General features: G+C 47.9%; 2 protein-coding genes across 5 annotated transcripts; both read left to right on the top strand.

The window, feature by feature from the left end:
- The first annotated feature begins 119 nt into the window (after positions 1 to 119).
- COQ7 (coenzyme Q7, hydroxylase) lies at positions 120 to 2,637 on the top strand. 4 transcript variants are annotated; one of them, XR_014933875.1, is made up of 6 exons: positions 120 to 210; positions 321 to 508; positions 607 to 721; positions 795 to 972; positions 2,350 to 2,418; positions 2,511 to 2,637. XR_014933875.1 is itself a non-coding variant. In XM_015877096.2 (6 exons), exons 1-6 carry the CDS (start codon positions 135 to 137, stop codon positions 2,586 to 2,588), a joined length of 666 nt encoding a protein of 221 aa, XP_015732582.2. In that variant the 5' UTR covers positions 120 to 134; the 3' UTR covers positions 2,589 to 2,637. The 4 variants fall into 4 exon arrangements, 2 of the variants coding, with proteins under 2 accessions (XP_015732582.2, XP_085370294.1); XM_015877096.2 differs by having other exon boundaries at positions 833 to 972; XR_014933876.1 differs by lacking the exon at positions 607 to 721.
- A 1,201-nt stretch (positions 2,638 to 3,838) lies between these two features.
- Positions 3,839 to 14,974, top strand: ITPRIPL2 (ITPRIP like 2). The gene has a single exon (XM_015877089.3). It carries the CDS (start codon positions 9,947 to 9,949, stop codon positions 11,426 to 11,428), a length of 1,482 nt encoding a protein of 493 aa, XP_015732575.1. The 5' UTR covers positions 3,839 to 9,946; the 3' UTR covers positions 11,429 to 14,974.

Here is a 14,974-nt window from a genome sequence, read left to right as displayed (position 1 = left end):
TGATTTAGATTGACAGCTCCGCTGCCCAATGCGGAGGAGGCGGGCAGCCAATGGGAATCGTGATGGCGGCGGGAGGCGGGCGGCTCGCGGTGATGACGTAAGCAGCGCGACGCAAAGGCGTCGGGGTCAGCGGGATGGCGGCCGCCGCGGTTCTGAACCCGGCGCTGCGGGGCTCGTTGGGCCGGTACCGAGCGCTGAGGGGCCCTGCGGGTACGGAGCTGCCGCTGCCCAATGCCGGACGGACCGAGCCTTTCGCCTGGGCACTTACAGCCGGGGCCGGGCGGCGGCAGAGCCCGGCTCACCTGTGTCCCTTCCGGCAGGTCGCTGTGGAAGGCGGCCTGTCCCCGCCCCGAGGCCCTGCAGCACGAGGCCGGCTCTGCACGGCGTCAACAAAGCCGTCATCGATCGCATCATCCGCGTGGACCACGCCGGGGAGTTCGGCGCCAACCGCATCTATGCCGGGCAGATGGCCGTGCTGGGCAGGTCGGCAGCCGGGCCGCTCATCCAGGTGCGTGGACACGAGCCCTCCTGGTCTGCGTTGCGCTGCTTGGTTATAGCGGAGAGTTGAACTTCTCGGGTCTGTGCTGTCATTTGGTTCTGTTACAGCAAATGTGGAATCAAGAAAAAGAACACCTGAAAAAGTTTAATGAGTTAATGGTTGCATACAGAGTCCGACCTACTGTCTTATTGCCTTTCTGGAATGTAGCAGGCTTTGTTTTAGGTGAGTTTGTGTTACTGTTGCTGTTGTTGGTTTTGGAAGTCTTCACGTGCTTCAATTATTCACGTTGTTTCAGATTTCACTGTTTGTGTACGTTTGGTACTGCAATCACAGGGGCTGCAAGCTCTCTGCTTGGAAAGAAGGGTGCAATGGCTTGCACAGTAGCAGTGGAAGAGAGCATTTCAGACCACTATAACAACCAGATCCGAACTCTGATGGAAGAAGATCCAGAAAAGTACAAAGAACTGATGCAGGTAACTGTGGCTTGAAAGGGACGTCAGAAATTCATTGAACTTTATAATATGACTTGACTTTTAAAATATTGCACCAATCTGGATTTCCAGCATCTCTCAATTCTGTTGTTTAGAATTCCAAAGTGAATAGAAATTTTAGGATAAAAGATGGCTCTTCCTTCCTTCAGCAGCACTAAGCCTATTGAGTAGCAAATTAAAACATACATTAGATTAACTTCAGCATGCTTTCAGTGCTTCATTGCTCCCCTTTTCTCTGGGAGATGTGGGACTTAATTGTGGTTAATTTTAATTGAAAGGTAGGGGTTAGGAGGGAGAAAAGGGAAAGCAGTGATGACATGATCATATCCAGCATAAGCAAAATGTTACTATGTGAGTCTAGTTTTGAACACTGCTCAGAGGAAGAAAGGAGTTAGTGTTTGTTAGCTCTGCAAGAGAATTATTTCCCAGTTGCTTTAGGAGTTGCACTGGGATGTGCTCCTGTAGGGTGTTCATGAAGGGCTGACCTCAGATATTGCAAGTTCAACTTATTTGTGGTAGGAGCTTACTTTACAGCCTGTGTATACAGTTCTAGTTCTTTGCTGTATGTTACTGTGTTCAGTTGTGTCTAGTTTAACATGCTGACAAGTCTGCTTCTATCCAAATTGTATTTATGTTTTTATGTAACCAGATTGTGCTGATGTGCATAAGGGAAATATTGCCTATGAAAATAAGGGCTGGTATCTGAGTGCAGAATACAGAGGAAGGAGTTGAGTAATAATGTTATTCACAGCCTCAGTATGAGGAACAGTAATGAAAGCAAACTTCTTGGATGGGGACAGTGGCTGGAGTTCTGACCGTGTTATTCAGATGTCCTGGTTATCTCCAGTCAGACCAAGAGGAAATTCTTTAGATCTTTTTGTCCTATTTGGAAAACTTAGAGGAAAAAAACAGTGTTCTTTAGACTATGCTGAAATGGACAAAAGCTGTGTTGGGTTACAAGGAAATACCCTTACTGGTAATCTGTCAAGGCAGACGCCTTAATTTAGTTAATTGAATTGTCGAGGTAGCAGTTGTGTGTGACAAACCAGTTAATTACTGTGACTACAGGTTTTCTTAAAATTTTTAAAAAGATAGTGATATAGAATGGCCTGAGCTGAAAAGGACCTCAGAGATCACAGTAGCTTTGTTTTCTTCAATACTCCTGCAGAACATTTAAATAACTCTAGTTTGGGGAGATGATATAAATAATCCTGTTCTTGGAAGTTGAAGACCTGGGGAAGCTTCTGAGAGACCCGGGCTTACTCTCGTGCACACAATGAACGACAGACTGTGGTTCTGTATTCAGCTGCCTTGACTTTTCTGCAAAGCAGACTTACTAATTACTTGCTGTTTTTAAAGATAATAAAGCAATGTCGGGATGATGAACTGGAGCACCATGACGTTGGGCTTGAGCACGATGCAGAGAGAGTAAGTACAGTGTTAATTAATCGGTGCTGCTCTATTTCAGATAAAGCTCCATCCTGCTAAGTACTTCTCATTTGTTATTCTTTGTTTTACAGGCACCGGCTTATTCTGTATTGAAGACGGTAATACAGCTTGGATGTAAAGCTGCAATATATTTATCAGAAAGAATTTAGTGATATTTTCCATAATGCTTGCAGTAATAAACTGTGAAACGAAAATGTATGGAAGACTAAGCTTAGTTTTTATTCAGACTTTTAACATTTTCTTAATTGAGCATGTTTTGACCACATCTGCTTTTGTCACTTTGAGTACCTGCTCAAAAAATCAACACTTGAGTCGTTTGGGCTGAATGTGAACAATGGCAGAATTGGCAGAAACTGTTCACAAGGTGGCAGTAAAATATGTATGTATTGACATACAGACTGTGGGTGTGTATTACATGCATATCTGCATGCATGAACACAATACATTTTCTATTGCCTTCAATTTTATATATACTTGAAGTAAGTTGGAGCTTATTAGCTCATTTTAAAATTGTCTGTATTGAATAAGTAGGATATTTTTAAATTGCGTTTTCAGGGTAAGTAAAATGAAGTGAGCACTTCTGTTCGCTCTGCCTCGAGCAGAGATTGGTTATTATAAGATTTTGTTTTAAGCTTTGCCAACTTATTCATTTATTTTGTCTCAGTTCTTGATTTTTTTTTTTGTCTTCCTTTGATTCTGTTCTCTGTGTGCAGAGAAGTAATGGCACTTATGCAAGTCTGTTATCTTGGTGATTCCCAGTCAACTCTGGTCTGGCTCAGGCTGTGCTGCCTAAGGAAAAGGAGCCTGGTCAGACTGTTGTGCAAAGCAATGATGGTTCTGTGCATTCATCTGTGACCCTTCAATCCCAGACACTGCCTGCATGGCAGACGTGTGTAACCCTGCAGCAGCGTGCTCTGGCTGTGGTCAGCATGTGTTGGTCACGATGCCACAGCTGAGTGGGGCAAAGATCCAGCCTGTGTCTGCAGTTGATATTATGATGCTGACATACACTGAATGGACGTTGTAGCACAAGTTATGTAAAATGGGGCTCATAAGATTGTTTGGCAGAGAGCTAAATCATTGTCTGAGATGATAAATATTACTGGTACAAGACAAATGTCAGACATAATGGGCTTGAGCTTTGTCTGGACTGAATCTGTGTGGCTCACTTGAGTGGGGAGATGGATTGCATCTGGTAAAGCTTGTTGGCATGTGTGTGTGGAGTTGTGAGCCAGTGCTGGGTAATGGAATCAGCAGGTCATTGGAACAGGTTTGGTGGTAACAAGTCTCTAAAACTACATTAGAAGGAAGATCTTAGAAGAACAGAAAGAATTTCTTAGCAGTGTGATCGTGTTAATCAAAGATGAGTTTATTCCATATTAATAAAACATCCAATTACCATGAAGCAGGAATCACGATCTATTTTTTGTGCTATCATTTCCAATATTTTTCAAGACTACTTTCTGTTTTATGCTGTACTTCAGTAAATGTAACATTCTGTCTGTTTCCTGCTCTCATTCATTAGCTCTGAGTGAATGGCAGTGCAAGGATGTGCAGAAATTGATTATACATCTTGAAAATAACGTTATAACATCCAAAGGGGAGCTGTGATGGTGGGAAGGAGACAGGAAAGTAGAAGGTATGAGAGTGACTGAGACTCATGGTTTTGCTCAGCCTAGAGAAGAGGAGGCTGTAGGAGTCCTTATGGTGGCCTATAGCTCCTCACTGGGAACACAGGGCAGTGCTGACCACAGACCTGCAGCTCCTCACTGGCTGCAGACTTGATGCCCATAGTGAGGCTGTTCTGCAATCACAGCTGATGACTCGTTGCATTTCCAACCCATGAGCTGGCTACTAACCATGGCTGCGTGCTGTCTTCCCCTCTTACCCATCATCCCTCCTGGTTCTGACTTTGGGCAGGAAAAATGCAACTTTTTAAATGCAAAAACTATCACTATCAGCTCTTCATATCCTCCCACCCAAATATCAGAGGATTCTTTGCTAATGAGAAATAATTACATCTCAATATTAAGCGACACAAGTTGTTGTTTACATACAATATGAGAATCTAGAAAGATATCAGACATATGTTTGGGGGGATTATGCATAAGAAGTGATTTCTCTTGTCAGAGAGCTGAGCCTTGCAAAGGGAAATGACAGATACGTGTGTTTATAGGCAGACTCTGGATCTGGTTGTATTTGCTTATCGTTTCCCATAAACGCAGATACATGCGGTACAAGCACTAATACAGCATAAGCTGGAACATATGCTCCTCTCCAGCAGCTGTGGTGTGAATCCTAACACTCATGGGATGCTTCAGTTTTGTGACCAGCAAGAGGATTTGTACTGGTATATATTTCTTTCTGGGTTACTTCAAAGCTGTTGCAGTACTTTTATCCCAACACCTTGCAGAAACTCATTGAAAACTGCATCTGGTTATTTCATACGCACAGGCATTTTTTTACTTGGATTGGATTATTATTTATTTGATTGTGTACTTACAGTACATCTCCTCTCCAGTCAACAACTCCTTCCTGTGAGCTCTACTGGAGGATGCTTTTCCATTACAGTGAAAGGGTATAGGAAAGAAACATCAGATTTTACCCATTCACAGCTTGCAAGAAAGAAATATTATTAATACTCCCCTAAAAAATGTATCCTGGGATGTTGATCTTAATAGTCAGTGAGATTATATTAAACAATATAGTCCTAACAAGGGACTGACTTGTACCAACAGCAAAACCTCACCCACATCCCCTTTTCCTCCTGCTGAGATGGGAAACCTGGCTGCTGAATGCACCATTTGCAGGGAGCGAGAGAGCAGAAAATGGAGCATATTCCTAGAAGGAAAGCAGGAACAGCTGTGAACCAGCTGACTGAAGGCCATTCATGTTCCATCTTGGTCTCAGGGATGCAGCCTGTGCAGTGCCTGCAGTTTCAGTGGCTCAGCTTCTCATTTGCACCCGTGTGAGATAAGCAGGACAGCTTGCATTGTGCAGCTCCAGGGAGCAAAGATGATGCTTTCTGTGTGGTAAGTGGAAAAAAATTGATGTAAATTAAATTAGATAGAATGTGAAAGATGATCCTACCTCTGTTCAAGTGGTTGGCACTGTACTAATAAGGAAACCTATGACACCAGATGTAAAAATAGCTGTTGTTTAATGAGCTAATCTGACTGGCCTCAAACAAAACCAGGAATATGCTGCACATGCTGTATTGCTAATATGGTAACTGTGTTGCTTTTTATCGATCTGGGAGCATTTAATCTTAGTTAAAGGGCTCGGCCTGAGAAATTGGTGTGGAGGGATGCTGAGGAGAGTCCAGCTCTGGCTTTGCAGGCAGGGTTTTGTCTCCGACACTGCAATATCTTTATAAATAACTACACCTGCAAACATCTCCTGTCTCAGGCAATGTGCTGCTTGACAGGATGGGGTAAAGGGTTAGGAACAGGCTTCCTCAAGCTACCTCTGTGTTCCAGCCTTACAGAACATGTGCTGTTGGGGCAGAACATCTGCCTTTTCTGCCCTACTTGCAGCATGATTCCCTTGCACTTTTTATTTGCAAAACAGAAGTGGGTTTGTTTGTTTGTCTGTTAAGGTGATCAGGATCACTGAGGAGCTGGTTTTGCTCTCTAACACCAGGCTTTCTGCCAGGGTAAAATTGTAAATGTAATGTGGAAGGGGTTTATGCACACAGCAGTGAAAGTGAGAAACATTTCTACCTGCTTTATGAGAAGTTGTGGTTTTGCATGTGGAAAAGAACGGATGATGCTCAGAGTCCAACCAGGTTCTGACCTTTGTGCTTCTGAGCAGAGAGAGGCAGCAGGGCAGGGCAGGGCTGGTCTGGGGACACCAATGGGAGCTTCCTTGTATGAAAACACACAGTAATGCTTTGGGTCTCTGCTTGGTTCTGGAGTTACCTGGAGGGGGAGTGCGAGACAAGCCCTCTTGGGAAGGGAGGGGAAAAATGTGCTCTAAAAACCTGAACAGTGTGTAAGACTTTGACACTTTTGTCACATTCTTTTTCCTGTGGCTTCTTTTTGCTAGCAAACAGGCAATACAAATCCAGATCAGTTTAAAATGTTCCAATCTTGCTAAATTGATTTTAAAATCGATCAAATGGCACAACAACCCCAAACTGGCCTAATGAAACCATTATCATCCTCATTTAAAAGACTCTGCTTTAACCAGCAATTAGAAGTCAGCTATGCCATCAGTTTTCATTAGTTTTGCAAGTTATGGTGCATCTCAGACAGAAGCAAATACAAGTTTAAGTGGCGTGCCGTTAATTAAGCTAAACCAGCTCAGTCAGTGATTAAATTTACCTTTCAGCACACACGTATTGAGGCTGTGTCCCCAGCAGCAGCAGCAGCCTCAGCTCCTGGGAGGGTTCACAGCTTGTTGGGCAGAGCTCGGTGTGCAAGCATTTCTTAATGCAGATGGGGTTTTCTGTTTGTGTTTTATTTGCTAGCTGGAAACATAAAAATGTAGCTTCCTGACTGACGGCGTAATGGGCAAGTATAAAAGCTCAAAGGTTTCTACTCCAAACAAGTCCACGAGAACTCTAAATGAAACCTACTAACCTGGAGGTGAGCCCACCAGTGCTTGTGCTTTTCACCAGTGCATTTCTGGCTATAGTAAAGGTCAACTTGGACAAGAGGTTGTCTGTAAGAATTATTCAGGAAGCCATCCTTCTACAGCAAGGAAATCCTGTATTGGGCTATATGTGGTTCAGGGAAGCCGGGTCTGCCTGCAGGCTATCTGGTTCAGAGGTGTTCCACCCTGCTGATAGCTGCTGAGCAGGCAGGCAGAGGTGGTGAGAACATCCCTCTTAATAAATAGAAAATATCTTAAGAAAGGACATGTAACAACAGTCCTACACACCCAAACTCCTGGATATCCACAGACATGCTGTGGAGGCCTGGGCTGCTCAGTCTAAGGGACTTCTGTCTCAGGGAGGTGGTGAAAGCACCAGGCTGACACTGGCATTTGTGTGTACCCTCTGCCTTTCTGCTGCTGCTTCTCCCTCCTCAGATGGTGAGCTCCCTGCCCTGCCTGCTCTTCCCACACCTCAGACAGGGTCTGGCATGCTGCAGATTGTCAATGCTGTCAATGCTGTAGCACTGACATCTCTGTTACACAGATGCATGAAATATCACTCACTGTGGGAAACTGAATGGATGCTGCATTTCCAACATGTCTTTTTGTGTCCACAAACCTCCTCTGGAAATATCACATGGATGTTATGTACTGGGATGTCTGTTTTTAGCTCAGTTTTGTACGTGATTAAGTATAACGCTATTCCATATTTAGTGAACAGGATATCCTGGATATGAGGCATTCAGAAGTAAGTGCTTAGATAATACTTATTTAAACAATGGGTGATTTAAACAATGGTAGTAAAAATCAGTGTTGAGCATTCTCTCTGTAATCTTGAGGTCATGGTTATCGTGTTCAACCTGCTATTCTTCTGGAACATGCAGTTGTAATAAAATACCTCTAAGGCTTTTATTCTTTTATTCTTTACTTTTATACAGAAGGAAAAAAAAATAGAAAAGTTATTACTTAAGTGTGTATGTGTGTGTGTGGGGGGGGGGGAGGGGGGGGAAGAGCATCAAAGTTATAACTTTCCTGCAAGTATATTTATTTTAACCCAAACAATGAGCTGTTACTTCTTTGGGAGAGGCAGAAAACGTATTTGACAACCTCCTCAGAAAGGAGTGCATTGCATGGGGTCCATCTCCCACACAGCGGTGGGACACGGAGCAGAGGGGTGACCTACCACTGCTCCTTATTCTCAGGTTCAATCTGTTCTTGCAACCTGAAACAAGAGGAGCTTGTACTTCAGACAAGATAACATGGTTTGTTTATTATCCTCTGTGACGAGCTGAAAAATGCGGATGTAATAACATGGATGAGCTGCTTTCATTGCAAAGCAGGCAGTCCCAGTGGTGTAATTTTGGTAGGATTGGAACGGTGGGTAATGAGAAATGACACTTCTTGCTATTCAGTAACTGAAAGTAGTTTTGTGTTTGACCCCTTTATTTCTGGTACAGCAGCCAGAAATGTTGTTAGCCTGGAGGACTGGGGAGATGGAGTCACTCTTTAAATGGCAATTTCCAAGGAAGGTCTTGACAGCAAAACCGGGCAGTTGCTCGTCCCTATTAAGTCTCCAACATCTGATGTATTCAGTGTTTTGTCCAGATAACTGCCCTGTGCTCAGAGTGTGCTGAAGCAGCCTTGGTTCTGCAGACAGGCCACTGGCCATCCTTCACCAGCCCAGGATCCACAGTTGGATCCAAAGCTGGTGTGCTGATAGCAATTAGCAGGAGCTACTAAGAATTGAAGCTGTGGGCCAATAGGTTCATACAGTTCAGTGGTATTTTTCAATATAGCATCTTAAAGGATGGGTTTCATACCAGCACAGATGTGCTTTCTAAACATTTTTGCTTTGGTTGCTTGTGAAGTAATTCACTTTGCTTGGCCTTGGTTCCCTGCTTTGACTGCTCAGGGGGCAGCATTGTGGCTGCTCAGCTGAGTGCTTTCTGGAAGCACAGCTTGATGTGCTTGAAGTAATGGTTTGTTTTGTACAAAGACAGATCACCAAAACAAACATTTGCACAGCCTGTCTCTTGTGCTCAGCTCCTTCGTGTAACTCCTTTCTTCAGCTGCAACCACATTCTCAGTTTGCAGGGTTCAATCTCCTGCCTACCAGCACTGCCCCTTTACCTTCACAGGGCCTCTGGTAACACTGTGCGGATGTTATGTAGCGAAACCAGGACCCGATGCTTATAGAGATGCTTCTTCAGCTTCAGTAAACAGCTTTGAAGCACAGTAAACACGTACTGAACAGAGAGAACCAAGGACGAGGCTCCCATCGGCACTGACATCAGGATTACAAACTATTTATCGCAGAAACTCAGCGTACAGGACGTTCTGCTGCCGGGTACCAGAGCGAAGGGCAGCACGGGCGGCTGCAGCAGCCCGGTCTGAGCCACGGAGCAGCGCGGGGCGGCCGCACCTCGGGGCTCCGCGCTCTCGGGCAGCGACAGCGTCGCGACGGCTGTGATGGGAAAGGGCCCCACGCGGCACAGAACGAACCGCTTCGAGGTCCGGAACGTGCCTCGGCCGTAAGGAGGCCGGTGTCGGACGGAACCCCGATCCGCCGGCTCCTTGTCCCGGTCCCGGCGGGAGGCGTTGGGCGGCGCCCTCCCCGCCCCGCTCCGTTCGCTGCCGGCCGCCCCCGGCAGGACAACACAACACAACACAACACAACTCCCCCGGCCCTGGCGGCGCGGCCCGGCCCGTGGCATTTCCTCTGAGCTCACTGCGGCTGACGCGGCGCCGCTTCCCTCGGAAGAGGAAGGAGGAGGGAGCCCCGCGGCGGCGGCGAAGTGACGGACGCGGGACTCTCGGCTTCGGTCGGGCGGCGGCGCTGGGGGCGGCCGGGGCGGAGGACGGGGCCGGCGGCGGCGGGGGCCGACATGGACCGAGCCCCCGCCGCGCCATGGCCGCCCGCGTGCCGGAGCCGCGCGCCTCGTGGGCGCTGCTGACCGTGTGCACCGCGCTGCTCTGCCTCTGCCAGGCCCTGGGGGGACGAGCGGCCGCGGCGGCGGAGGGCGAGGAAGAGGAGGGCGCGGCGGAGGCGGGCTCGGTGCCGCTGCTGAAGGGCTCGGCGCTGCTGCTGCTGGGCTGCCTGCTGGCCCGCTGCTGCGGCTCGGCGGGAGGCGGACCGAGGCCCGGCGGGGGCTGGGGGCCGGCGGCGGCGCGGCGCGGCGCCTTGGAGGGCTTCCACGCGAGGCGGCTGCGGCTGTCGCCCCACGTGCTGGGGCACAGCAAGGCGCACGTGGGGCGCGTGGTGGCCGAGCTGGTGCGCGCCGCTAAAGCGCAGGGGCTGCAGCCCGGCCCGGCGGCGCTCAGCCTGCGCGGGGACTTCGTGCGCGTCGGCAGCGCCTACGAGCAGCACAAGGTGCGCAGCCCCGACCGCTTCGACGTGCTGGTGCCGCTGCGCCTCCCGCCCCGCCTGCAGCCCGAGCCGCGCCGCGCCGCAACCAGCGGAGCCTTCGTCTGCGGGTTACGGGCACCCGCGGGGTCCGGCTGGCCGCGCCGCTACCGGCCGTTCGTGGAGGGATTCTGCGCCGAGCCGCACGGCCGCCAGCTGCTCTCGTCGGCGCTGGTGCTGCGCTGGTTCCAGGGCCACCTGCAGCGCTGCCTGGGCGCCGTGCGCTACCGGCTGCAGGAGCGCTGCCGCATCAGCCTGGCCGTGTGCCCCGGCCGCCCGCCCACGCTGCACATCCGGCCCTGCTCCGACTACGTGTGCTGCCACATCTCCATGGCCGTGCGCCTCATCCCCGCCATCCCGCTGGGCGACGCGCTCTACCTCACGGTGCCGCCCCACGACGTGCCCGGTGCCGGCCCGGCCCACGAGGCGCTGTGGGGCCTCGACACGTCGCGGCACGAGCAGCGGCTGCTGGCCTGGCTGAAGGAGCAGGCCCCGGCCTCGTCCTGCCACCTCAAGTGCCTGCAGCTCCTCAAGGGCCTGCGGGACCTCGGCGGGCAGCGCCTGGAGGAGCCGTTCTGCTCGCTGTGGGGCCGGGTGCTCTCCTCCTACGTGCTGAAGACGGCCCTCTTCTCCTTGATGCTGCACGGGCCCCTGGAGGCCTGGGACGAGCAGTTCCTGGTGGAGCGCCTGGAAGACCTGGTGATGTACCTCAGGGACTGCCTGCGCAAGCAGACGCTGATGCATTTCTTCATGGGCAACACCAGCCTCCCCGAGGCCGTGGCACTGCCCAGGTTCCTCAAGGAAGCTGCCCCGGTGAACTTGCTCTCAGCCTTCGATGGAGCCACGCTGGACCTGGTTGCCTTCCAGCTGCTGTACACCTGGAGCCAGGCACCGCACCTCATCAGGACGTACAGCAGAGCCCGGATCCTGCAGCCAGCTGCGTGTCGGCACGGCACTGAGACACGGCACGAGCTGCCCGGGGAGTGAGGGATCACTGTGTGCCCAGCTGCCCACAGTGGGACCTGCTGAGATGTTGTGGTGTTACCCCCGACATGAGAAAACTGGGAAACTGAAGGCTGAGACTTCAGGAAATGGCCACAGCTTCTGTTTGTACTGTCATCATGGTGGGATGTTCATGGGAGAATTACAACATCTCTGAGGAAGTGCCTTAGTAGGAAAGCATTACTTATGGATGGTTCAAACTGACAGTCCTGGAAATCTATCTTCAACTTGTCCTAGTGGCAAAACTGACCTTTGCTGAGATGTGTATTTAGATTTAGGGTACATTTGGGATTTGAAAATCCCGTGAGCACAAACAAAACCTCTGACTGTGGCAAGGTGCTCTTAAAATGAGACGAGCATTTGAGCATACGTGTTGGTCACAGTCTGAAGTGCTCAGTGACATGCTTTAACTTTCCTGTGTGATGTAAGACATCGTGCTGAATGGGAATGTAATAAGCATCTTAAAGCAGAACTAGGGGGAGAAGTGAAACTTGTGATGATAGCATGAAGAATCTATTTGTGCATTTCTGTGTTAAATGAAGGTTGTGCTGAAGGATTGAACTACAGAGAGAAAAAAAAGAAACAAATAGCACTTTATTTCACAAAAGCCTTAATTTTGGGATAATTGGCTGCACTAAATGCTCACTTTGGAGAAGGCATTAGTATTTTATTAAAGGTGATGTTTGAGTCATCCTCAGGAAAACCTTCTTTATACAGAAATACTTGGGGTGGATTTGTTTGTGGGTTCTTGTTTTTGAGACGTGTTGAGGGTGATGTTCTCATCATGTGCTCCAACACGAGGACCAACAACAACACAAACTTTCTGTTAAGTTTGGAACCAGCCTTTAGACAATCTACGTCTCACTGATGTGTTCTGCCTGCTGCACCCTGTGCCCTCCAGGATAAGTTTGGTGGCTTGTTGGGCTGCCACCATCCTCCTGCCTGTGGCTCTGTTTTGACCAAATGACCTGAAGGGATTTTTCTAGTGCTGAGCAAATTGTTATCTTACTGTGGGGAGGAGGAGGTAAAATATTTCAGGGTACTCAAAAATGGTGTAGCACTTATTCATGGTACAGTGAAACAGCCTTTGGCTGTGGCTTCTGATGTATTGTAAACATAAGCATCAGCAAGGTAATTTCCACTCCTTGTGGAAAGAGTGTGCGAGAACACCTCCCCAAGCCCTCACAGGGCTTAACAGGCAGCATTCGGCTGTTATGCTTCTCCCTTGGTCTTGGTTGTGAGGTTCAGCATGAAGGAGTGCTCGGGCTGTCAGCCTCTACATGGTGTCCTTGTCTTGGGGGTGACATATAGGGCTGTACCACAGCTGCTCTGCTCCTGGCCTGGTATGAGACCCTCATGTCTCCCAGGGTGTCAGCAAATAGAGTTCCAAATCTTTAAGTTAAAAACAGGTTAACTTAACTAACAGTTAACTAGGTTAACTGAATTACTGATGCTCAGGAAGTCGCACATGTGCTTCATTACCCCCATTCTGCATCCTAGGTGAGCACTCTGAAATGGATTATAGATCATGAAATGGAACCCCTGGGATGCTTCAGGATGACTTGAAATTACTAAGCCATTCCTCCTGTCCCTGATGTACGTACTGGTGTGCTTTATTCACAGCTCTGTGCAACAAAGCACAAAACGTTTGTAAGATCTACAGAGCTTTATACAGATCTATTTTTCTACATGGAAACACTCCCCGGGCAGATGTTTGCCTGCTTCTGTCTCTGTTTTCTTTTTTAACTGTACTTGCAGTCTTATTTTCAGGTAATTATAGACAAGGTCAACCCACCAGTTGGGTTATTTTTATATATGAAGCACCGTGCTTCTTTCTCAAAAAAAGAAAAAACCCAAAAAGAATAGTGTATTTAAAGGTAGTATTGATCTTTGTTCTTTGTTCTTTGCACGTGGTATTTAAGGCTAAGTAAGCTACCTTGGTTGTCTTTTTGTAGCAGACCACATGTGCTATTTTTGCAGACTCATGTTATTCGGTGTTTGAAATGAATGCAGGGCTGTGGTCAACGCCATTGGATCATCCAGGACTGGATGAGCAACCCAGGGCGTTGTGGCTGCCTGCACACCCAGCAGAAACACTCCAGCTCTTCATTCTGATGTCACAGCCCCTTCATCTGGCTGATGGTTTGTTCTCATCATTGTGCATCCCTCTCTCAGGAAAGTAATCCCTTCTGTGAGAGGGACGCATGCTCGGTGTATGTTCTGTACTGGTGGAAGGCAGTAAGGCTGAGGACTTTGTCATTGAAGTGCAGTCACTTACAGGAAAAGATGGTTGTGTTCAGGCAGTTCTTGGCAAGGGGAGGTGGCAGAGGTGTAGGAGGAATTTAGGGCTGAGGGATGAGTGAGAATGGTGGCAAGTTGTCAATGAAGATGCACCAAGTGAAGGATGTGAGGATGAGAATGGAGGAGATCTGAAAGTGAGGCAGACCTGGAGCAAGGGAAAAGGTGTTTTTTGGCTGTATTTCCAAAAAGGTTGAATCCATCTGTGATGAACAGTTAGGCAGAAACTCACTTCATTAAGCTACAGAGGCTGATATTCAGCACTGAGTTCTTGCTCAGCGAGAAGTTTGGAGTTTATGATGGCTGGTGGCAGAAGATAATGTGCGTTTGCTTTAGCCTTGGTTTGGACAAGCTTTCCCAAGGCACCATGTGCATGCTGTCGGACCAGTTTGCAGCTGTTATACACCTGACACGTATATCTTTAATGTGCAAGACATTCATGGATACGATTGGCAGAAGGAGCTGATAGAAGTTGGGTTCTCTTAGAACCATGGCAGCTGTAGTAGTGGCTGTCGTGTCGCGGTGCTTTCACAGAGCCCTGTCTGCAATGAGGAGTGCAGGGAACTGACCTGCAGGAATCCCTCCTCCCAGCAAGCAGAGCTGCAGCCGCACAGCAGGTTCTCAGCATGTATGTGCTGTGCAGTAAGGTCAGCACTGTGCTGTGTGCAGCGTGTGCAAGCTGAAATGACATTCAGAAGAAACAGCATGTTGCTTAGCACTGATGTGGGCTGTTGGTTCTCTTTATCTGCAAGCTAATTTTACAGAGATTTTGTGCAAATGAAATTGTTTCTGTTGAACACTGAGGAGTCGCATTTGTAAAAGATTAAGTTTATTTACCAAAATGCATCCACGTGGCTTCTTTTTGTCTTGAAGAATCCTATGTGTTTTGCAAGGGCATAATCTGTGACCTGACTAAATGTTTCAGAAACATTCCTTCACTTTTAATTTGAATATACTGAGTAATGTATGTTTTCAATGTCTGTCTGCAATGGACGTTTTTGGTACAACTACTTTTTGCTGGTTAATAATTAGACCAAAGATTAAAGTGTTCAGCTGCTATTTCTTTTTCTTTTTTTTTTTCCTTCCAAAAAGTGTTAATAGGCTCAAAATGTCCATTTGAAGGCATTTCTTTCCTATTTAATACCAAATTACGTTTGCACTTTTGTTGTTTCCATGAAGTTGGTGTTCTTGTTTTAATATTTCACTGTATTAATAAACAGCTGTTGTAACGCA

Source organism: Coturnix japonica, chromosome 13 (genome assembly GCF_054131305.1).
Source record: "Coturnix japonica strain WE chromosome 13, WE-NBRP24, whole genome shotgun sequence".
Classification (NCBI taxonomy): Eukaryota; Metazoa; Chordata; class Aves; order Galliformes; family Phasianidae; genus Coturnix; species Coturnix japonica.
The sequence above is the reverse complement of the archived record's forward strand: the minus strand, read 5'-3'. Positions and strand labels throughout refer to the sequence as shown.

Excerpts from the sequence above, each read along its gene's own strand:
- COQ7 (XM_015877096.2), top strand. The coding sequence starts at position 135 with ATGGCGGCCGCCGCGGTTCTGAACCCGGCGCTGCGGGGCTCGTTGGGC. Across the intron at positions 509-606 it reads CAGCCGGGCCGCTCATCCAG|CAAATGTGGAATCAAGAAAA; the intron begins GTGCGTGGACAC and ends GTTCTGTTACAG. Across the intron at positions 973-2,349 it reads AGTACAAAGAACTGATGCAG|ATAATAAAGCAATGTCGGGA; the intron begins GTAACTGTGGCT and ends CTGTTTTTAAAG.
- ITPRIPL2 (XM_015877089.3), top strand. The coding sequence starts at position 9,947 with ATGGCCGCCCGCGTGCCGGAGCCGCGCGCCTCGTGGGCGCTGCTGACC.